At 56.0% G+C, this 21,984-nt stretch overlaps 1 protein-coding gene across 8 annotated transcripts in view; it reads right to left on the bottom strand.

Annotated features, from left to right (window-relative positions):
• The window catches only part of KMT2D (lysine methyltransferase 2D), a 40,649-nt gene that overhangs the window by 3,629 nt on the left and 15,036 nt on the right, over positions 1–21,984 (bottom strand). For 2 of the 8 annotated variants that reach the window (XM_074325745.1, XM_074325746.1), the window contains exons 20-51: positions 21,139–21,360; positions 20,799–20,918; positions 20,596–20,709; positions 20,239–20,378; positions 20,007–20,154; positions 19,741–19,806; positions 19,453–19,563; positions 19,115–19,252; positions 18,925–19,009; positions 18,458–18,699; positions 18,285–18,358; positions 18,025–18,075; positions 16,084–17,901; positions 15,796–15,978; positions 15,573–15,709; positions 13,455–15,364; positions 11,160–11,283; positions 10,931–11,015; positions 10,778–10,844; positions 10,436–10,668; positions 7,423–10,335; positions 7,163–7,303; positions 6,872–7,039; positions 6,557–6,716; positions 5,849–5,924; positions 5,501–5,676; positions 5,283–5,413; positions 4,474–4,606; positions 4,268–4,395; positions 2,941–4,081; positions 1,916–2,052; positions 1,678–1,808 (exon numbers count right to left, since the gene is read on the bottom strand). In XM_074325745.1, the coding sequence (XP_074181846.1) occupies positions 1,678–1,808; positions 1,916–2,052; positions 2,941–4,081; positions 4,268–4,395; positions 4,474–4,606; positions 5,283–5,413; positions 5,501–5,676; positions 5,849–5,924; positions 6,557–6,716; positions 6,872–7,039; positions 7,163–7,303; positions 7,423–10,335; positions 10,436–10,668; positions 10,778–10,844; positions 10,931–11,015; positions 11,160–11,283; positions 13,455–15,364; positions 15,573–15,709; positions 15,796–15,978; positions 16,084–17,901; positions 18,025–18,075; positions 18,285–18,358; positions 18,458–18,699; positions 18,925–19,009; positions 19,115–19,252; positions 19,453–19,563; positions 19,741–19,806; positions 20,007–20,154; positions 20,239–20,378; positions 20,596–20,709; positions 20,799–20,918; positions 21,139–21,360 (11,503 nt within the window). Of the gene's footprint in view, positions 1–20; positions 1,182–1,677; positions 1,809–1,915; positions 2,053–2,940; positions 4,082–4,267; positions 4,396–4,473; positions 4,607–5,282; positions 5,414–5,500; positions 5,677–5,848; positions 5,925–6,556; positions 6,717–6,871; positions 7,040–7,162; positions 7,304–7,422; positions 10,336–10,435; positions 10,669–10,777; positions 10,845–10,930; positions 11,016–11,159; positions 11,284–13,454; positions 15,365–15,572; positions 15,710–15,795; positions 15,979–16,083; positions 17,902–18,024; positions 18,076–18,284; positions 18,359–18,457; positions 18,700–18,924; positions 19,010–19,114; positions 19,253–19,452; positions 19,564–19,740; positions 19,807–20,006; positions 20,155–20,238; positions 20,379–20,595; positions 20,710–20,798; positions 20,919–21,138; positions 21,361–21,984 lie in introns of those variants that run through there. The other 6 variants (XM_074325748.1, XM_074325749.1, XM_074325752.1 and 3 more) reach the window with 5 other exon arrangements.

Below are 21,984 nucleotides of genomic sequence, written 5' to 3'. Positions count from 1 at the left end.
CCAGCAGCTCTCCCTCCGACCAAGCGCACCACCCGCCTCCTCCCTGGGACGCGCAGCGTGCCAGTTAGGGGCATGTGCTGCCTTGGGAGTGGAATGGAGGCATCTGGGTCTTGGCTTTGGTGAGGCAACAACTAGCTACAGGGACCCTTCTGACAGCCTGGGTGGCACACCGCCCAGGATGGGGGGGTAGGGCGTGGAGGGAGGGGAGGCACCAATTCCCCTACACTGAGCCCGCTCTCCCATCTCCTTGCCTTCTACCACCCTCCTGCCAAACCGTACTCAAGGCCATGCTCCTCTGGGAGGAATTCCCCAAGCAGCCCAGGCCTGGAATTTAAGCTCACGGTTTGCTCAAACGTCTGAGTCCTACCTCCTGAACATAACCAGAAGCCCTGAAAATGGGGGCCGTGTCTACCACATTGGGCTGGATTTAAATTAAAACTGGCTCTGAATTCCCAGCCGAAAGGTGGTATCCTTTCCTTTCTTCACACTGTCCCCTTCTCTGACGTAATATTGGGCTCTGTGCAGATGGCTCAGTGCAGGGGAATGACTGCTGCCTGGCAGGATGCCTTTTCACCACCCTAGGGCACCAGCCAAATTCTTGCCCATCCCAGAGCAGTGGTTTTCAAACATTTTGAGTCTTTTATTTAGCAGAAATCTTTTTTCTCTCTTTTTTTTTGCTTTAACAAAATGTTATTGGAACTCCAATACATAAACTAGATGGAAACGGAACTCTTCTGGTTGAATCCAATTTGGAGGAAGGGAAGTTACACACAGGGAGGGCCAAGTTCTGCCCACTTGGTTTGTGTGTTCCAGGGCTTTTTGGAACACACACAGTTTGAAAACCACTGTTATAGAGCATCAAGGACTAGGGCTGACTGGGGTAGAGTGTGACACTCTCCAACAGCCCGTGGAGCAACTAGAGGCCTTCACAAAAGCCCTGCTACCATGAGTTCTGCCTCCCTCTACCCAGGGACCAGAGTCAGGCTACAATGGTACACAGAAGGAACAGTGAACCACAAGTCAACAAGTAAGGTTCTGGTCCCAGCTATGTGACCTTTATCTAGTCACTTAACCTTTTTGGGTCTCAGTTTTCTCAGCTGTAAAATTGGGGTCATACCACCTGCCCTACCTACCTCATAAGGTTGTTGTGAGGATCAAATGAGATAATGGATGTGAAAACGCTTTGAAAAAAAAAGTATAAAGTGCTATACAAATTTAAGGTTTTATTATTTTTCTATTATATTTCTAATTATTTACTTTTGAAATCAACTCAGCCTAGGGAAGGGAAGGTGACCCTAGCACTCACGGGGCATCTAAGGTTTAGGAGAATCATAAGCCCTCTGGAAGCAAAACAGGAGAGGAAGGAGGTTGACTGGGTCCCTTACATAGTTCACAAAATTTCACCACTGTGTCTACCCATAACCTCCCCAGCAGCCATTCCCAGGATGCCCAAGATAAGTCTGTCCTAGACCCTAGGTAAACCCAGGATACCTGAGCAGGTTGAGGGAGAAGGGATACCCTAGTGATACCTGTGCACCCTCTAATCAGTAGGCCTAGAGTGAACCCCCAGTCTCTCCAAGGAAAATCTCCTCTATAACCCCGAACCCTCAGAATTGGACAGAGGGTCCCTATCAACCTCCACACCCACAGGCCTTGGTCCCAGCCCCACAAGCTCACCGTTTGTAGTGTGTGAGGATTTTCGGCTCCGATCGGGCACAACCAGTGGGGTTGATCATAAGTGGTAGCTCCATTAGCGGGTGGCGTCCATAGCGGAATAAATAGTTTTGACAGCTCTCCACTCCAGGCAGCTGTGGGCACAGGCCATGCTCACCTTAGCCTGAGTGCTTTTGGGAGCAGGACCCAAGTTCTCAGTGCCCACCTGGCCCCCAGCTCCCAGCCCCCGGCCCCTCCTTACTGATTCAGCTATGCGCAGCACAGCATGCACCGTCAGCCCAAAAAGCTCCTCGCCTTTCAGGTACTCAGGGAAGAGCCGTAGCATGTCGGCCTCTTTTCTCATGGCAGCCACAGGCTCAATGATGCGATTCCACACAGCTAAGAGGCAAGGAAAGAGAGCAGCCCTTAGAGGCAACTTCTGCTCAGACTGCAGCCCTAACCTGAACCTGGAGCTACTGGTTGTTTCCTGGAGGCTGCACACCTCCGTCACGAGGGTGTGTGACAATTCAGGACCCCTTCCTGGCCTTGCAATTCCACTTCCCTCAATACGCCAGGAGCCTTCCCACCCCGGGGGGACATCAAAGTGCCTTGTGACACAGAAATATGAAGCCAAGGCCCAGGAGACTGAGCAGAGGCCACAGGTCTTGCTGAGAGCCAGAGCAACAGGCACGTTTTGGTGTTGGGAAGATTTGGGTTCAGGTTCTAGTACTGGCCATGGGACCTTAAGCCAAAAAGTTAAATCTCTCTCAGACTCAGTTTCTTTATATATAAACTGGGCATAATAACAGTACTTACCTCAGAGGGTTGGGTGAACAAAATAACCTATATAAATCACTTAGCTTATTTTGTGGCATATAGTACAGGCTCACTAAAAGATAACTGTTATTACTGTTATTTTCACCATTAACACTAAAACTAAGATCAAAAGAATTTTGTCCAGGGAAAAGCAACCAAAGGAACTTGTGGTTAGGATCAGATTGGGTGAGCCAGATAACAGGGTCTCAGAACTGCATTCCTTTGTTCCACTGAGGATAGGAAATAGAGCCAGAATGAAGTTAGACAAGCAACGTATCTTCAATTACAAGGGAATTTACGGTAAGAGAGGCTAAAATACTTTCTCTGGGGATCTTCAAGAGGCCTCCGCCTCCCCAAGGTGGAGGAAGACCACTTGCAAGGATCCTGCAGATCCCTTCTCAACACCATAAAGGTGATTCCAGGAGAAACTTGCCCAACCCCACATGACCACTTCCAGGGCCCAGTGCTCACCCTGGGGAGAGGCGTCGGTGAAGACCAGGTCCTCCAGGCCCTGCTCCATGACTTTGATGACAAATTCTGGCCGCCCGTTGTTCTCAGCGATGGAGCAGCGGTAGCAGCAGCGGCGGTTGTTGGTGCGGAGGCTCCAGTAGATGCGTGTGGCCTCGTACCCCACGGGATAAAGCGCAGTGGCACTGTGGAAGTCAGCCATCTGGTGAGGCAGCAGCTGTCCGATGGCGTGGAACACAAGGCCCCCCACCCGGAACATGTGCAGCCTCTCTCCCCGCTGGATGATGCTGGCGATTTGCTTCACCTCATCCCGTTCAATGTAGACCCGCCGGAAGACAGCGAAAGAGCTCAGCTCCTGCTCACAGGGCCCCTTGATCTTATGCATTGGACACAGCATGGTCTTGTCCTTGAAGAACATGCACTTGGCGCGGATGGCGCAGGCAAAATGGTAGACATTGGGACAACGCATGCGATTGCAGCTGCTGGTGGCACCAGTGCGCTGGCACAGGGAGCACTTGGTTAGCAGTCCTCGGTGCAGGGCCACCTCCACATTCATTAGTGCCCCGCCCTGGGTCTCATAGACCTCCGTGGACCACAGGGCACAGTTGAGGTGCACCCACAGGTCCAGGTCCAAGTTCAGCAAGCGGGCGGGCCCGTCAGTGGCCCCATCGCCCTCCTCGTGACAGAAGCAGCAGCGCCGCAGGTCTCGAGGCACCTTGTCAGGTCGCAGGGCTGTGCCAAGCTGTTCCATAAACTCTGCCACTTCCCGCTCATCCTCCTGCTGGCCACTGCCCTTCTGGATGGTGAGCAGTAGTCGCAGCCGCTTCCAGCGCACCCCCTTCCACTTCTTGAGCCGAGGGGGCCGGGAATCTTCGCCTTCTTCAGGGGGTCGGGCTCGGGGCTTGGGCCGGGCAGATTCAGGGGATGAGGCCAGGGGCAGAGGCGACGGGACTGGTGGCTCAGCTGAGGGTTCAGCCGGGAGTTCAACCAGGGGTTCAGCAGGGGGGCTGGCAGGAGAGGGCGCCAAGGGGGATGGAGGTGGGGAGGGTTCTTCAGGAGGTGGGGCCGAGAGCTGTCGCACGTCCAGATTGGAGACGTTGTAGGTGTAGCTGTGTTGGGTGGGTAGCTCTGGGGCAGGGCTCTCCTATGGGTGGGGGTGGGGGGTAGGGAAGAGGGGCATGAGCCCTGTATGGTTAGTGCCAGCTCCTCACTTAACTAGCCCTAGCCCTAACCCCTTCCCGCCTCCCACCCAGATTCCACTCCCCTAAAAGCCCTCTCTGCCTTCTCTGCCCTAGCCAGATACCCATCTCTTTTTCTCCCCCAGACCCACCTGTTTCAGGAGGCTTAAGATGTCTAGCTGGCTCTTGAGGGTATAGCCAGGCAGCACGGCATCAAATTGCTTCAGCCAGTCAGGGCCACCTTCTGGGCTCTTGCCTCCCAAACCCTTTTCTTTCCCGCCTGCAGGAAGGAGGGGGTCAGAGCCTCTCACCAGAATCATTTCCCTCAGGTCCCAAGGAGCTTTCCTGCCACACTCACCAGGACCCTCAGTTTCCCCTTTCTTAGGCTCAATGCCTGCATGGGCAGGGCTCTCTGAGAACAGCACCTCGTAGGAGTTGGGGATCTTCATGCTTAGCAGCTCTGCCACTGCTACCATCACACCATTTAGGTTCTGCCAGGGCAGGGAAGGGGAGGAGAGAGCCATGTCAGCAGAGTGTGTACAGTGAGCACTACCACTTGGCTTGGTGGGAACACGGACACCTAGAACACAACTCCCCAAGAGGCTAGTCGGTCCTGCGCCTGTGCCATCCAGCTGTTCTCAGACACTTGTTTTACAGTGCCCTTTCCCAAACGGCTGTGGGCATTAACAGGAACATCACAAAAAGGGGCCTGTGTCAACTAAGTTTAGGAAATGATACAAATTACATCCACAACTTGGGAGAGATCCATGATATACATTAGCAAATTAAAGGGTTTCAGGGGTCTTGCAGTAAAGAACCCTGTTTTGTTGTTTTAACTGGGATTTCCCATTTTCTTTGACCAAAAAACCCTGCTAACAATTTCAAAGTAACAGTTCTACCAAATGTGACGGGACATGCTGTCTTATAGCATACGTTGCATTATACACACTTATTTGTTGAGTTGTCTTTACCACAGGACTATGAACCCCCGAGGGCAGGGACCATTCATGATTCATTTACCCTAATCCCACAGCCTCTAGCCTCTATCTTTCACACATAGTAGGTCCTCAGTACATAGTTTTGAACAACTGAATTTATCCAGACAAGATCTAGGGACTGCCCTCTGACCAGCATCCCCTAGGCCTCTGAGGCACCCCCAGGACACACCTTGGCCGCAGCAGCAGAGACTGTCAGCATGACTGACACCTCACTTCCTTTACCCTTTTCCCAAGTTGTGGAAGGCAGCTTTCCAGGGGCCTCCAGGTCCAGGGCCCCATAAGGTTTGGTATCTGGGAAGACTGAATGAGAAAGAGGGAGCTGTGTAAACCCAAGCTCTGACGACCCAGCTCAGCCTGGCGTGGCCCATGGCCAGAGCCCCTACCTACCTGGGATGCTGGCCCGAGGAATGATAGGGATGACAGGGGAGAGAGCCCGGTCTTCTTGCTCCCACTGGCCTGAGCCCAGCTGAGGGAAACGAGGGGCCTCCTCCCCCAGGATGCTCTCAGGGGATGAAGCTGGCACAATGCTGTCAGGAGAATCACTGTCCTCATCACTCTCCATCCTATGGGCCACAAGTAGACATTTGTTGCTATAGCCCTGCAGACACCCACTCCCAAATCTAGAGATTAGTAGGTATCACAGCCTTGCTTGAAACCTGCCATTCACCAAAAGGAAAATCAGGCAACCTGTCCCCCATCCCCATTCCTCATCCCAATTTCCGGCCCCACTTCTACCTGACATCCTCAGTCTGATTGTGAGGGGGTGTAGGTAAGGCGGCCAGCAGGTCTAGACTCTTCACCTCTGAAGCATCTGAGGGGTCAGTAGGGAGAAGAAAAGTCAGGCTGAGGGTGGCCAGATGTGACGGTGCCTTCTCCCCCACACTTCAGGCCTGACTAGTACAAGATCTAGCTTAGCTTTCATGATCACTGTGTACCCATCCACCCACCTATCAGTTTGGGGCAGACAAGCTGTATTTGCATCTTTCCGATGTGCCAAGCCCTGGGCTTTATGTACATTCTTTGTTTATGATCTTTTAACAACTGCACTAAGCAAGTATTATAATACCTATTTTACAGTGAAAAAACTCAGGCTCACACAAGTCAATCAAGTTACTGGGCTAAAGTATAACACATTTAAATGAACACCGGAGCCAGGATTCAAATCCAGATCTGACCATGGTTTCGTACCCACCAAGGCTGGCTGTTCTTTATAAACAAGTTTCATGAACATACTCCCTGTCATCCACCTTCCCTGTTGCCTTTGCTCTTGCCGCCAATAAATCAGTCCTGAAGCGGCCTTCCTATCTCAGGTACCAGCTGTGTATACACACGGGGCAATCTGCAACCACTCCTATCTCAAACTGTATTACAGGGCACACTGACTGGCATGGAACCCAGCCACCAAATCCTACTAGGGAAGGAGGCCCACTCTGCTCGACTTACCCCTCAGCGTCCCCTCGGTATCTCGGGCAGAAGTGCCATCCTTGGGGTGATCCCCCAGCTCTTCAGATGGAGTGACGCCATTCACCATCTTCTGCTGCACCGATGGGGGTGGGGTGGGGGGCAGCGACGAGGGTGGTGTCGGCGGGTTACTCGGGTTATTCTGGGGGTGGGGTGGGGTGTCGTATGCAAGATGGCATAGGGAGACGGACATAATCCCCTGGCCCCACACTATATCCGCAACTTCCTCAAGTCTCCCACTCCCACCTCTACCGCCCGAAGCTCATCATCCCCAAAAGGTATCGCCATTTTTCTGACCTTGGTAAGCAGCTGGGAATAGTAGTCAGGGCCAGTGGCCAGCGCCCCACTTCCAAAGGCCCCCCTCAGTTGGCACTGCCCATTGATTGGGCAGCCACTGCCAAAGGGAGCGAAGAGGCTAAAATTGGCGGTGATGGTAGGCTCCGTTAAGGGCAGGAGGGACAGCTCCTAAGAGGGGCAAGATGACAAGGTTGGAAAACTGCAGCTCCTACGTCTCTGCCGCTGCACAGCTGGGGGCCAGGGTACCCCCTATCCTGGGATGGGACCAGGGGAGTGGCTCCCGGGGGTCACCTGTTTTAGCTGTTTCAGCAAGGCCTCGTTGGCCCTGACCCCGTCCTCCTTCCGCGGCTTCTTTCGGGAGCTCACCAACCTGTCGCATGCCTTCTGTACCCGCTTGGGCTTCGGCGTCAAAGCCTTCCTGGCTGCTGTATCCTAAGCCAAATAAACCCACAGTGAAGGCTGGTGTTCTCAGAGCCCTCACCTCTTATGTTTGACCCACACCTGCTCAACCTGCCCAGGGCTCCAGGCCCTCCTCTAGCTGGAGTACTCACCTCCTTGTTGCTGGGGGTACCCTGTAGTTTCTGCTCCAACCCAGCCAACTTGCTGTCAATGTGCCCGTTGATCTCCGCTCGCAGCCCCTCGGGCCCCCGCCCTGTGCTGAGTTGCACATTCTTTGCCCGTAGAAGCTTCTGTAAGAGCAGATGCCCAGCTTCTGAGCGGGGGCCTGCCTGCAGGAGGTGGTTGCTGGTACCTGGTGCCCCTATTGGCTCCCCATTGGCCTCCCTCTTCACCACCTGGGCTCCCAGGGCACACGGCTCTTCCCGAGGTTCTTGCTTGATGCTGAGATGGGGTGGCTCGGGCACCACCTGCCCGTTCACCTGCTCCAGATGCCCAGGTACCAGGCCGCTCTGCTCTGGCTTCTGGGCTTCCACTAGATTGTGTGGGGGTTCCCAAGTTCCCAGCCCCTTGCTAAAGAAGGAGTCCGCAAGCTGGGCAGCAGCAGGTGAGACCCTCCCAGAAGGCAGCTCCAAGGGTGGCCCTTGGGGTTTTGGGGTCCCTTGCTGGGTGGGGGTGACCTGGGCCTCAGAGGGGAGCTGGGAGCTGGGGGAAGGTAATTGTGAGGAAGGTTTCTTTGGCTCGTGGGGGCTGGATGGTGGCGGTGTGGGATGCACAGGGCCAAGGGCTGGTCCTGGGGGTAAGGCTCCTTGGGGCACAGGGAGCCGGGGTGGGCCCTGAGGTCGAATCCCTACCCCTAGCTCCTGGAGGGGGCCTGTCTGGGATCCAGGGAAGCTCCCCAGTTGGGGCTGGCGGCCTAGGAGGCCTTGGAGGGGAGAGGGCTGGCTCCCAGACTCCTGGTACGGTGGAGTCTGGCGTACTGCCTGACTCTGCTGGAGCTGCCTCTGCATGAGGAGGGCCTGGAGCTGCTGCTGCTGCTGAGGGCTCAAGTGCCGCAGCTGAGGGTTTTTGGCCAGGACTCCCTGCAGCTGTGCTCGAAGCTGACCCACGGTAGGCATGACTCCAGCCCCGGGCAGGCCCTGTCCAGATTGGGGGACAGACCCCGGTTTGGCAGGCTGTGGCCCTGCGTTATTTTGCATGGGCCGCTCTAGTCCAAGGGGCTGTTGGGAGCCCAGAAGGTTCTGAGTTATAGGCCCCGGCTGCTCCCCTAAGGAAATAGAGGATTGGGCCAGCAGGTGGGGCACAGAAGAGGCCTCAGATGACCCACTGCCTGGTGGCCCATGACCTCCCACACCTGCCGTGTGCAGCAAGTTAACTTGCTGCTGCTGTTGTCCTGGGAGCCTCAGTGGTGGCTGCAGCGGCACAGAGTTGGGCTGAGGGGGGGCCTGGGGTTGGACAAGCAGGAGTTGTGAGTCCCCGGAGAGAGAGGGCTTTACCTCCCCTGGTTCAGTGGCCACTGCCTCAGGTCCAGTCCCTATTGCTACTGGCCCCCCCTGATGTGTGGCGGACCCCTCGGTGGACTCTGGAGGAAGAGCCGTCGTCTCTACAATGCTTTGTTCCTTGCCCGTTAGGAGGAGGGTTGGGCCCAGTGTTCCAGGGCTAGAAAAGTGTTGCAAAGGCTTGGCTGGCATACCAGGACCAAGTGTCACCTGCTGCTGCTGTTGCTGAGGAGACAGTAAAGTTCGATTCTGGTTTAAGAGGCCCATCTGCTGCTGCTGTTGAAATGGTTGTTGCTGCTGCTGCTGTTGTTGCTGTTGCTGAAGCTGCTGTTGTTGCTGTTGCTGAAGCTGCTGTTGTTGTTGCTGCTGAAGCTGCTGTTGTTGCTGTTGCTGAAGCTGCTGTTGTTGCTGCTGCTGCTGCTGTAGCTGTTGTTGCTGTTGTAGCTGCTGCTGTTGTTGCTGTTGTAGCTGCTGCTGTTGCTGAAGCTGTTGCTGTTGTTGCTGCTGTTGTAACTGCTGTTGCTGCTGTTGCAGCTGCTGCTGCTGTTGCAGTTGCTGCTGCTGCTGTTGCAGCTGCTGCTGCTGTTGCAGCTGCTGCTGCTGCTGTTGTAGCTGCTGTTGCTGTAAGGAGGCCATTGGCTGAGCGCTCAGTTTGGGCTGCCCACTATGTGGCATCATACCCTGCTGAAGGTGAGAAAGCCCTGCCATGGATCCCTGCTGTTGGTGCTGCTGCTGCTGCTGGGCTGTGACCAGCCGGTGTCCCATAAGGCCCTGACTCTGCTGCGCCAGCTGAGGTGAACTTGGTACCCGGGACTGGGTCAGAAGCACCTGTCTGTGAGGGCCCTGGGGACCCAAAGCCCCGGGGTGCTGTTGCTGCTGCTGCAACACTGCCACCTGGGCAGGGCCCAGCATGCCCTGGGGCCCCTGGGGTGGTTGTGGGGATAGCTGTTGGACCAAGAGGCCCTGATGGCTGCTGGGAGGCAGAAGTCCCTGGGGCTTGGGACCCAGAGCTTGGCTGGCCTGTACCCCTGGGCCCGGCTGCTGCTGCTGCTGGATTGCCACCTGTCCTAGGAGGTGCTGCTGCTGCTGCTGTTGCAGTTTCTGGGCGAGTTGCATGCGTTGCTGCTGTAACTGCAGCTGCCTTTCCTGTAATAGCCTCGAATCAGGTCCCAGGCCTCGAAGAGCAAGATTGCCGGGGAAAAAGCCTCCTGAGGGGCCAGCCAGGGCCCCACCCCCACCAGAATGTTGTGGTTGTTGCTGTTGGGCCAAAGTCGTGTTGAGGAAGGGGCCACCAGGCTGTCCAGGTAGTGCCATGCCCCCCGGAGGCAGGCGAAGACCTGCAGCTTGCCCACCAGGAGGCCCCTGTGGTGGCTGCAGCCCATGGCTAGGGAGCAGCTGACCAGGGAGCTTGGTGAGCAGTCGGGGACTCTGGGAAGGGCTAAGGGCCAGCACGGCTGAGTGGTGCTGCTGCTGCTGCTGTTGTTGCTGCTGCTGCTGCTGCTGCTGCTGCTGTTGCTTATTCCGATATTCTGCCATGAGATTCGTGTGCTCCTTCTGTTGCTTCCGGACCTAACGGGGCAAAGTCAGGGACCTCAGCCTCGAGCTAGCCCACCCATGCCATCCCTCTTCCCGGGCTCCTGGTTGCTAGGCTGACGCCTGCTTTTCCCACCTGATCCAGCTGTTTCTGGATCTTGCTCTGCTGCTCTGTAACCAGCTTGAGCTTCTCAGCATCAGCCTCTGGGAACTCCCGGCCAGCTTTTTTGGCAGTACGCTGCTTGGCGCACAGAGCCTTCCGGGACTTTCGGTGCACACCAATCTGCTCTTCTAGCACCTTCAGCTGCATCTGCAGGAGCTGTTGGGTATGGAACAGCCACTCCTCATACTGCCGCTGGTCAGCCTCATCTGGGGAAGGAAGCCGGGTGTCAGGACCTGCAAAATGGTGATCCCGATCCTCTACCTCCACGTGCCCCAAGTCACTTTCTTGTACACTCCTTCCCATCCCCATACTCACTGATTACTCCCTGGGCAAAAGTGGGTGGATTGGGACGAGGCTGGGAGGGGTCACCAGCACTCCGCTCCTGTGACGAGAGAGACTGATAAAGGGTCATTGTTCCATACCAGGCACTGAGGGTGGCCCCATGGCATGCAACACCTCACCACTTACCTGGCCACTCCCAGCTGCCACATGGTTCTGCAGATCACTGCCGGGCCCCCCTGAGAGCCTCTGGGCTAGCAAGGACACTTGTTGCCTAGAGTCCGCCAAAGCAAAGAGGATGTGTTGGTGATGGGAAAGGTGAAAAGCAAAGAGGTGAAACAAGTAAGAAGGGGGATTAGGGAGGGGAGAGGACTGAGACAGGAAAGGGCCAACCAATACCCCATCCCCCAAGTCTTACCTGTTCATACCAGGTGCCACTCCAATGCTGCCCTGAGCCATCACTTTCTTGATGCCTTTCAAAGCCACCATCTTGGCCTTTGCAATGGGATCAATGATATCTTCTGCAGCAAATTTGTCCAGGTCTGGAGAGGGAAGAGCCAAGTGAGCTGGGTATTTGGATTACTGCTCCATTCTCTGTCTGCTGTTCCTTCCAACACCTTGACCTCTACCAAGCCAACCAAAACAATGGCATGGCATAATGTAAAGACCAGTGGACTGGGAGCCAGGTAGCCTGGGTGACTCTGCTCTATTATTCACAGGTCATGTAGCCCTGTTTTTACTTGCACAGTGCTAGGAAAAGGTACTTAGTAAATATCTGTTGAGCCAATACATCAATGTTATTTCACCTCTCTGAGCCTCAGCTTACTCCTCTTTTTGATAGAGATCATGACTCCCTACTCTGCCTACCTCATGGAGCTACTGAGAGGATTACATATAACAAAAGTACAGTTGACCCTTGAACAACACGGTTTGAATTGCATGGGTCTACTTATACGCAGATTTTTCCCCCAATAAATACTGTAAATGTATTTTCTCTTCCTGATGACTTTAATAATTTTTTCTCTAGCTTACTTTATTGTAAGAATACAGCATGTAAAACAAACAAAAAATATATATGTTAATCAACTGTTTGTGTTATCAGTAAGGTTTCCAGTCAACAATAGACTATTAGGGGCTGGCCCGGTGGCTCAGGCAGTTAGAGCTCGATGCTCCTAAGTCCGAAGGCTGCCGGTTCGATTCCCACATAGACCAGTGGGCTCTCAACCACAAGGCTGCCAGTTCAACTCCTCGAGTCCCGCAAGGGATGGTGGGCAGCGCCCCCTGCAACTAAAGATTGAACATGGCACCTTGAGCTGAGCTGCCACTGAGCTCCCAGATGGCTCAGTTGGTTGGAGCGCGTCCTCTCAACCACAAGGTTGCTGGTTTGACTCCCGCAAGTGATGGTGGGCTGCACCCCCTGCAACTAGCAACAGAAACTGGACCTGGAGCTGAGCTGCGCCCTCCACAACTAAGACTGAAAGGACAACAACTTGACTTGGAAAAATGTCCTGGAAGTACACACTGTTCCCCAAATAAAGTCCTGTTCCCCTTCCCCAATAAAGTATTAAAAAAAAAAAAAAAATAGGCTATTAGTGGTTAAGTTTTTTGAGGAATCAAAAGTTCTATGTAGATTTTTGACTGTGTGGGGGGGTCAGCACCCCTAACCCTACATTGTTCAAGGGTTAACTATATACTTTACCACCTAGAAAGCATTCTTCAAAAATAGTGTTCTTCGAACAAATCGTGCAGCCCAAGAACACAAGATGTGGGCCCTGTGCCAAAGCTGTTTTGGGCCCAACATGCACCACCCACAGCCCACTCTCCTGCCTGTCCAGAGTGCTGAATAGAAAGGAGAAATACGCAATCACCAAAAACTTCAATCTTCCTAAACTCCTGCATTGTGTATTTCTCCACTGCTCAGAAAACTTAACTCCCCACTTTCTAAAGGACTAACCAAACTCCCCTTCCTGGTATTTTGAGGCACTAACACAGTTAAGAGGATCAGAGGGCCAAGGTTCAAACTCTAGCTCTGTTAGTTGTGTGACCGTGGGCAAGTTACTTAACCTCCATGCCTCAGTTTCCTTTTCTGCAGTTGAAGATAATAGTACCTGTTTAATGAGTTTGTTGTGATGAATACACAAGGAATGTAAAGCACTCAGCACACTGCGTGGCAAATAGTAATTACTCAATAAATGCTATTATAATTTGAGATCTTCAATTGGCCCCCCCTTTTTTTTGCCCCCCCGGCCCCCCGCCCTTCTTACCACTCCAAAATTATGGTTATGCCTGCTTAATTCTCTCTACACAAATTCTACTCTGGCATAACCACTTCACTCACCGTCTCCAAATATCCCCTCACTGGCTTTCCTGCCACAAGTCTTTTCACCTACCTGGAGTGCTTTCTCTTGCACCACTTTTCTCCAAATCCTAATCTTTCAGTCTCAACATGGCTCTAAAGCCTTTGCTAATCAGGCTTCATGCATGTACCCCATTCATTCACTCAAACATGTGAATGCCTGCTATATGCCAGGCACTGTTCCTCCTTTCTTAAAAGCTACGCTTCTGTCTATATCACTAGTCTGGTATTTAGTCAAAGTTTTGTGTCCCATCTCCCTTATCTGTGGATTATCTTAGGTCTGCAGCCTCAGTGCCCACTTGGTGGAGACAGTGATCACCCCTGAGTAACTAAGCCAGTGCCCCCAGCTGTTGTTACCTGTATCAGGGAAGAAGCTGTTAGCCAGCTGCTGCTGCATTGCCAGCTGCTGGGGTTTCATACACAGGGATGGTGGCATAGTACCCATGGGCTTCTGTGCCAGCACTGCTTGTGGGCTCTGCTGGGGCACCAAACTTGCCTGCCCCCCATGCTGACCACTTAGCATATGCCCTTGGTTGGACGCCATGGCCATGGATGGGGCCAGGCGCTGCTGGAGGGCATGTGCTGGTGGCTGGGTGGGAATCAGTGACTGGGCCAAGCCTGGCTGTCGGGAACCTCCAAGTCCCAGGGCAAGCTGTTGCTGGGGCCCAGCCAAACTGGAAGAACCCTCATGTGGCAAAGACATGGCTTGGGCAGGGCCTGATGTGGACAGTAGAGAGTGCTGTTGCTGCTGCTGCTGCTGCTGCTGCTGGGCAGGCTGCAGCTGTGCTGAAAGTTGCTGCTTCTTCTGTAGCTCCTTTTTCTCATGTTCCAACAGGTCCTCGATGAGCAGGGGTAACTCACTGGCTACCAGTGAGCTCTCCATCTTGTCCAGCTCATCCCCAGGTGCGGCATGTCCACCGGGCAATGTCAGGGCCCCACTCTCTAGCTCAAACTTTTCCAGCAGGGAGGACCCTCCCGGGCCACTCAGTGGGCTGGGAGTCAGCAGGTGAGCAGGTGGTCCTCCTGTGGCCCCAAAGGGGCCCTTCTCAGCTGTGTGCCCACTGCCGGAAAAGGCTCCTGTGCCGATCCGGGTGTCCCGGCTGCCCATCACACTCTGTCCCGGCTTTAGCCCCAGGCCTATGGAAGTGGCAGCAGGTGCTGGCTCTACCTTGGGGGTGGTGATAGTGAACTGGCAAGGAGAAGGGTGGCGTCCAGCCTCCTCCATCTTGGGCTTCACCTCAGGGAGCACCGGGGCCAGTCGGGGCTCAGAGGCATCAGCAGCAGGGGGAGGGCGCTCCTCAGGACCCAGGGGTCCTGGCTCCACCCCCCGCAGCAGAGCCTCCCGCTCAGCCTTTTCATTGGCTGACTCCACCAGCCTCAGGTGCTCATTGAAGATGTCCTTCTTGTCCCCAGTGTCCAGCTCAGGGTCAGTATAGGCTAGTAGGTCAAACTCATCCCCGTTGAGCAGGTCATCCAGGTGGGGGTCATTGGTCTCCAGGTTTTCCAGGGTGCCCAGCTCATCGTCTCCTTTGGCCACATCCACACCCAGGCCCAAGTGAGCAAGCTCCTCATCATCCTCTAGGGCCTTGTGGGCATCAAAGTCATCGTCCAGCTCAGGGTCCTCACAGGGTAACTTCCCAGCTTCCAGGGCCAGGGGAGGGGGGCGGCCAAGCTCAGTGCTTGAGGGGGGTCGGCTGACCAGCTCCAAGCCAGTGGGCAGGGTGGGACCCTTGGTATGGGGTGTTGGATGGAGGCTGTTGTTCAGTTCAGGTGCAGGTAGGGCTGAGGGTTTCTGAGGGGGGAGGCCTGATACTGCTAGGCCACGAAGCCCTTCAGGAGCCAGTCGGTGGGAGTCCTCACTTACAGGGTAAAAACGGGGTCTCTGAGGGTGGCCTTGACCAGGAAATGGAACCCCTCCAGGTCCTAGTCCTTTCTGTATATTGTGCCGCAACTCAATGAACTGGGCAGGACCAGCTGGACTAGGCACTGGCTCCCCAGGGCCAGGCAGGCGAGTAGGAAGTCCTGCCAAGGGGGAACCTAGAGCTTGGCGGCCAAGTTCAGGCCCAGGAGTTGACGGAAAGCGAGTAGACATGGCAAGTCTCATGGAAGCTGCTGATGTTGCCTGCTGCTGCTGCTGTTGCTGCTGTTGCTGCTGCTGCTGCCACAGGTGTTGTTGCTGCTGCTGCTGCTGCTGCTGCTGCTGTAAGGGCAGGGACCCAGGATAGGGTGCTCGCTGATAGAAGGCTTGGGAGCCTCCCACCAGTTGCCTGGAAGAATATGCAGTAGTTAGTAAGATGACTTCAGGATGAAGAAGAACTAGAACACGGACCTAGGGTAGTGGGGAAGGGTGGAATTAAATCAGCAAGGGGGAAGGAATGGGGAGAAGAGTAAGTGATCCTGAAGAAGGATCAGAGAGACAGGTAAATTAGAGGCAGCACACGACAGGGAACCCCCAGGGAACCCCTGGAGCCTCACCGGCTATTCACGTCCATAGAGGAAGGGGTGGCTGGTGGAGGTGGCCGGGAGAGTCGGTCATCACTGGGGAAAGCTCCTGGCCCCAAGATGGGGCCACCGAGCTTGTTTGGGGGCAGCCCCACAAGGCTGTTCTTATCCTGAGAGAGAGAGTAAGAGAGAGAGGGATGAATGTGGGGTCACCTTTAGTGTCCTGGGCCCACCAAACCTTTGCCACTCTACTTACCTGGGTCCCAGAGAAGGGGGTCTGGCCTCGACTCAGCTGCTCAAAAGCAGGGCTGCTGGGCTCAGCACCCCAGCTGCCCGGGGGCCCCACTGCTCCTGCAGCTGCCGCAGCTGTTTCCTTCTCTTGCCGCAGCGTGTTGCGCTGGATCTGCTGCCGAATCAGCAGCTCCCGCAGTCGTTGGCGCTGTGCAGAGAACAGAGAAGAGGGGTAAGTCCATCCCACTCCAATCACAGGGCTGGCACAGGGACAGTGGAGATATGGGGGCTCAGCTACATGATGTTGACTCACCTGTCGTTGTTTCTCCAGCTCTGTCTGGCTAAGGTTGGAGATGCCTGGGTCCTGGGTACCTGGAAGTTCAGGTGCCGCCAAAGAGCTGGCCATTCCAGCCCCTGGGTCTTCTCGCTTATCGACTGGAGAGGTGATGCCAGCCCGCTGTGAGGCTCCATGGGGTGGGTAGGGGAGGGATCCATCGGGTGCAGGTGGTGGGAGGACTGACGGGGGGCGTAGCGGGGACAGCCCATAGCCCTCTCCTGTGGACCCACTGCTGGGTCCCAGGGGGCTGCCCGATGGGTGGAAGTTCCCTGTGGACACTGCGTAGTTTGTGCTTTGAGGCTTGCCCAAAGTAGGGCTGGGCCCAAAATGGCTGTTGATCCCATGGGGTGGAGGGAGACCAGGCTGAGGGACAGGAGGCTTTAGGGAAGAAGGTTCCCCTACCGCCTGAGGGAAAGTGAAACGCATGGGAGAGGGGGTGCCCACAAATGCACCTGTCCCAGGGGACCGGGCGAAATTGGGGGGCTGCCCACTTGGGACCTTGGCATGGAGCTCACCTGCTGGCCCTGAGGGCAGGGCTGCTGGGAAGCCTCCAGCCCCCAGTGGAGTGTGGGCTAGAGGCCCAGCCTTGAAGGCAACTTCAGTGGGCTGGGGTCGGGGTGGCTTATGCAATGGGGCAAATGGGTCACGGGACTGAGGACGAGACGGTGGGCGGGAATAAGGGTCAGGGGACTGGAAGCGAGGAGTAACAGGAGATGGGCAGAAAGCCTCAGCAGACAGAGGACGGGGTGTCAATGGGGACTGGGAGCTGGACTGGGACTGGGGACTGGCAGGCACTCGGGAGAAAGAGTCGGAGGGCAGTGAGCGAGGGGGCAGGGCACAGCAGCTCTCAGGAGGTGGGGGCTGGGGCCGAGGGGTCAATGGGGGCTGGGCATAGGGGTCAGGGTAGGGCCCAGGACGAAAGATATCTGAGTGACTAGGGGGAGAAGCGGCCAAAGCCTGGGCAGGGGGTGGCTCCTGGGGCCTTAGGCCCAAGCCCGGGCTCTGGGGCTCTACCTGAGATGCCCGAGGGGTCAAGGGGGCTTTGAAGACATCAGGTGCCTTTAACTCCAAGCTGCCCAGGTGGGGGCCTGAGGAGGGTGAGTCAACAAAGCCCAGGTTTGGGGGCCCATAGCTAGGAGAGGATGCCCCAAGCTCTTCCTTCTTCACCTCCAGGGCCTTCCGAGACTCCCCAAAAGGCGGGGGTGACAGCAGGGGCTCAGAAGCCTTGCCATTCCCTACCCCTGGGCTCTCAGGCACAGCCAGGTTGTCCAATGAGGGGCAGCGGGGTTTGACGAAGGGGTCAGGTGTGGAGGGCTGGTGTCTAGGGGTGCCAGGTGGGGTAGTAGTGTGGAATTCCCCTGGCTGGCTAGTCCCAGGTCGAGACGAGGCGCCCAGCGTCGGGGGCTGCGCGGGGGCCCCAGTCGGACTAGGATAGGGAGGATAGGTTGGTGGTGCCGTGGGGAAGCGGGGCTCCAGAGCGTAGGCGGGGGCCAGTCCAAAGGGGTCCTGTGAAGGCACTTGGGCGGGCACCTGGGGTGGGAGCTTGAGGAAGAGCTCACCGGGTGAGTCGGGGCCGGGCACTGTGCCCGCCGGCGGCTTCAGGAACCCATCCGCAGAGGTAGACAAGCCGGCGGGGGTAGTGGGGCTGCCAATGAAAATGGTGGGGGCGGCAGCAGGGGGCGGACTGCCCATTGCCCCTGGCTGGGGGGGAATGCGGAGATGTAGGGCCGGTCGGTCAGTCTTACGGGCCATGTCGCCCACCTTGGTCTGCTTGTTGATCTGGCTCTCGGCCTGCTACGGGAGGAGACCAGGCACAGAGCAATCAGGCTGCTGTGGGCAGGCCCTATATCCCCCTACCCTCAGAGAGGCCACCCACTACAGACCTGAGCAAAGCAGCCCAGCTTGGCCCCCACTCACCTTTTGCACCTTGTTGATGCGGTGAGCCGCCCGGTTATCTTTGGCCTTTTGCTGAGGAATAGAGGACACACAGCCTTAAGTCTAGGGCTCAGTCTCCTGCCCAGCCCCCATCTCTCACATCACTCACACTCCCTACCCAAAAGCTGATCCCTTCTGGCCCATTTGCTTTAGGAGTGGAAGGGAGAGAACTAAGGTGAATTTCCCCAAAACACTGTCCCCCTCTCAGTTCCCATGCTGACCCAGGCTTCCTTCTGTCTCACCAGGTAGGGAGCTTTGTCAGCGGCTGGAACTTTTCTCCAGAGCTTCATGATTTGTTTGCAACGGCTAGACCAGTCTGGAGAGCAGAGGAATTGTGTTAGGAGACGTGGCAGGTAACCCCTGCACCTGCCATATTACCAGGCTGTCGTCTCCCTTGCCGTCCTCCCATAGGTACCTGGGTAATCTTGCTTGAGATTGGGAAAGTTCATGTTGGCATAGAGCACAGGTGAGATGGTGGAGAGCTGGCCCAACTCCTCGTCCTTCTCCCAGCGCTGAAGACTCCGTTGGTTATAGGAGAGCCCATCGCCCTCACCCTCCGTGGTGGGAGTGGTAGGGGTGGAGGGCGTGGTGCCCCCCGAGCCTGTCCAGGGACTGTCTGGCTCACCGGGTTCCGGGCTAAAGAAGCCCCCGCGCTCCCTGGGGCGCAGGGGCAGAGAGTCACAGGGGGCAGGGATACCACAGCCCACCACAGACAAAGTGCCCAGTGGCCCCAGGCCAGAGGAGGTCCATTAACAAGGGAGTGGAGAGGAGCAGGGAAAGTGTTGCTACGGCAGCACCCAGGAGTTCCCTCCCTCAACATGGACCCAGCTAGAGAGAAGGGACAATGGGGACAGCCCATGAAGTTTAAGCATAAATACCAACCTAGAATCCAGGAATGGGGACTGGCAGAGGCCCGGGTAAGAGTCCAAAGGGCTGCTGGAGGGGAGATTGCCCAAAGGGAGTCCACCTACAAGAAGCACAGGATCAGGGAAAGGGAGCAAGTGGTCCATCCAGGGGGCCAGCTTGGCCATACTTGCCCACCCAGTCTTCAAACCACTCCCACCCATATCACCTTGAAGAAAGGGCCTCTGCAGGGGTGTACGGCTGCCGTCTAAGCCAGGGGTTCCACAACCCAGATGCTGTTCTCGTTCAGAACCCAGAACATCCTTGAAGAGCTGCTGCAGGTCCTTGGATTCCATCTTGGGCAATTCTGTGGGGAGTGATGGAGGATGCTACTGAGGCACACTGGGGCGTTGAGGGGACACCACAGATCTACCAACAGTCATAGCTGGGGAAGGTGCCCAGGACTCCCCACCAGAGAAACTGTACAGATGAGAGTCCCACAGGCAGAACATTCGCCTTCTCCCACAGAGGATCCTTATACATAAAGAGTGTGGGTTACAGCCTCACCTTCTGTGGGAATCCTGTCTAAGTCAGAGCTAAGCATCCCTTCTCCCGGGGTGCCTGGCTTCTCGGGGTCACTGGGCACTGGGGATGCCTTTACGCCCCCATCCTCAGGTCCTGCAATGGCCAGGAGAAACCCATCAGCCAGGGCCAGGATGGAAGAACCACACTGGCCACCCCGAACCACAGAAGGCATGGAACAGTTTCCAGCCCCCAACACTGACCGTGCCAGGGGCAGAATAAGTTGACAGAGGCAAAACCAAGGTAGGATGCAATCCTCCCAACAGCCCTCACCTGGTGTATCAGCCTTGCCCTCAGGGCCATGGGACTCTTCATCTGCAACATCTGGACCATCATCTCCTACGAGCAACAGTCACCACATCAATCAGAGACGCCCTACATCTGATGCCCAGAATGAGTCCCCAGCTCAACAGGCCAGGGCCCTCGGCCCCCCTTCAACTCTTGGAGACTAGCCCACTCCCCACCAAATTCGCTTACCAGCTCCTATGCTCAGAGGAAAGCTGGGTCCCTTCAGACCACCTCACCCCAACATGACTAACCTTTCTGTGAGGTGGGGAGCTCCTTCCTATCTGAGCCTCCATCCCCCTTGGCTTTTGGGGTTCCTAGTGCAAGGCTTGGCCGGCCCACCCCAACTGCAAAAAGGGCCTTCCGGCTCAGGTCCAGTAGCTCCTTCCCAAAGAAGGCTTCCTGTGGGAGGAGACAGGGAGAAATAAGCTTCTTCATGGCCCGCAGGGCAGACACCCCCTTCACCCTTTGGAACCTAAGGCCCACCTGCAGGTAAGCAGGGAACATGTCCTCTAGTTTGCTCTTCTTGCGCCCTCGCCGCTGCTGCTGCTGCTGCTTCTTTTTCTCATCCCCATCTGCTAAGCTCTGGTCCACAGGGCCCTCTGCAGGCAGGTCAGCAGGCATGACTGGGGACAGAATGGGAGGTATTATCTTCTCTGGGGACACTGAGCACACTGCTCCTAACTTGGCCTGGGGACACTTTCTGCCAACTCCCTCCCCCAACACCAACTGGGCCCACCACCCTCTCAGCCCTTTGAGTGAACCTTCCCGCCGGACCTCTCTGGCAGTGCCCTTTAAGCCCTGTGATCCCCACCTTCTCCCAGGCCCCACTGGAGCCCTCACCCGTCTCACCCTCGTCGGGCTGCCCATCCCCACTCAACACCTCCGCCTGTGCAGCAGGCCCCCTTTTCACACGTGTGTGGGATTTCCGCTGTCGCACCATGAAACCACCAATGCCTATGAAGAGGCAGAGCTGAGGCTGAGAAGCTGCTGGGAACCTCGTGAGCCGCCTCCCCCCCACCCCCCCACCCATTCCAGGGCCTCACCAGGCCGATAGGGTTTGCGTTTGCGTTTTTTGCTCTCCTCAGTCTCCTCCTTGCCAGGCTCCACATCGGGGCTGACAGGGCCCTCCAGTTTAATTTCGCACTCCATGTGCTCCACCCCACCTGCATATGGGGACAGAGAAGATGGAGGCAGAGCAGAAGCATGGGCCCTTTTAACCTTGTCCTCCTGCCACTCAAGAACAGAGAGCCGAATGCCTGGCCAGAGCCATTTGGACAAGACCAACAGCGGCTTGAGGATGGCAACCCTGCTCTCACCCAACTTCCAACTCTCACAGGTACACTCCCAGTACTTTGGGGAATCCCTGAGATGCCCCAGCCTGACCTTCACCCTTGAGCAGCTCATCGGTGTCCAGGTCCCCATCCTTCTTGTCATCAGGGCCAAGGGTATCTGAGGGCTCAGAACCCTCCAGCCCAGCCTCGCCTGGGAGGCCAAGCCGTCCTCGCCGCTGACGCCGCTTGTGCAGGGGCGACATGGTCAGGTTACGCAGCACGGCCATGCCAGTTTCTGTCAGCCACACACCCTCGAAGCGAAAGTACTGGGGCTCTGCACAAAGGTGAAGAACATGTGACCCCTGGATGGAAATCCCATGGAAACCAGAACTCCACAAGTTTCAGCCTAAGTCCCCAGCTGGAACAAAAGCAGTGAGAGAGAGACAGACCAGACAAAGCCCAGCCTGGGGCCTGAGGGGTGGAGAACAGGCCACTACCGGGCACTAGCTGAGACCTGAGCTCTCCATCAGTGATCCAGGGGGATTCAGAGACTGTTACTGCAGAAGCCTGACTGTGCATGATTAACCCTATGTTCACCAAATATGTTCTCTAGGAGTCTTGGGCAAGGAGGGCTACTACTTGCTGAATGCCAGCCCACAGTGCCTCAGGTTCCAGGAGCACTGCCCCCATCATGGAGGAGATGAACCGAGCCCTTCACTGAGGAAACACAGCGGTGTCCTGTGCTCTCTGGAAGAGATGATGGCAGTACACAGGCCATGTTGCCTGATGGAAGGAACTCTGCCTGGGAAACTAGAGGCCTTGGTTATAGGCACAACTTTCTCACTAACCTGTTGAGTGACCTTAGGCAGGCTACTCAATCTCCCTGGGTCTTAGTATCCTCCTCATCACATGAAGAGATAAAGTTAGAAGCTTAGAGCTGGACTAGACAGTGTCTAAG

Source organism: Rhinolophus sinicus, linkage group LG02, assembly GCF_036562045.2.
Source record: "Rhinolophus sinicus isolate RSC01 linkage group LG02, ASM3656204v1, whole genome shotgun sequence".
NCBI lineage: Eukaryota > Metazoa > Chordata > Mammalia > Chiroptera > Rhinolophidae > Rhinolophus > Rhinolophus sinicus.
The sequence above is the reverse complement of the archived record's forward strand: the minus strand, read 5'-3'. Positions and strand labels throughout refer to the sequence as shown.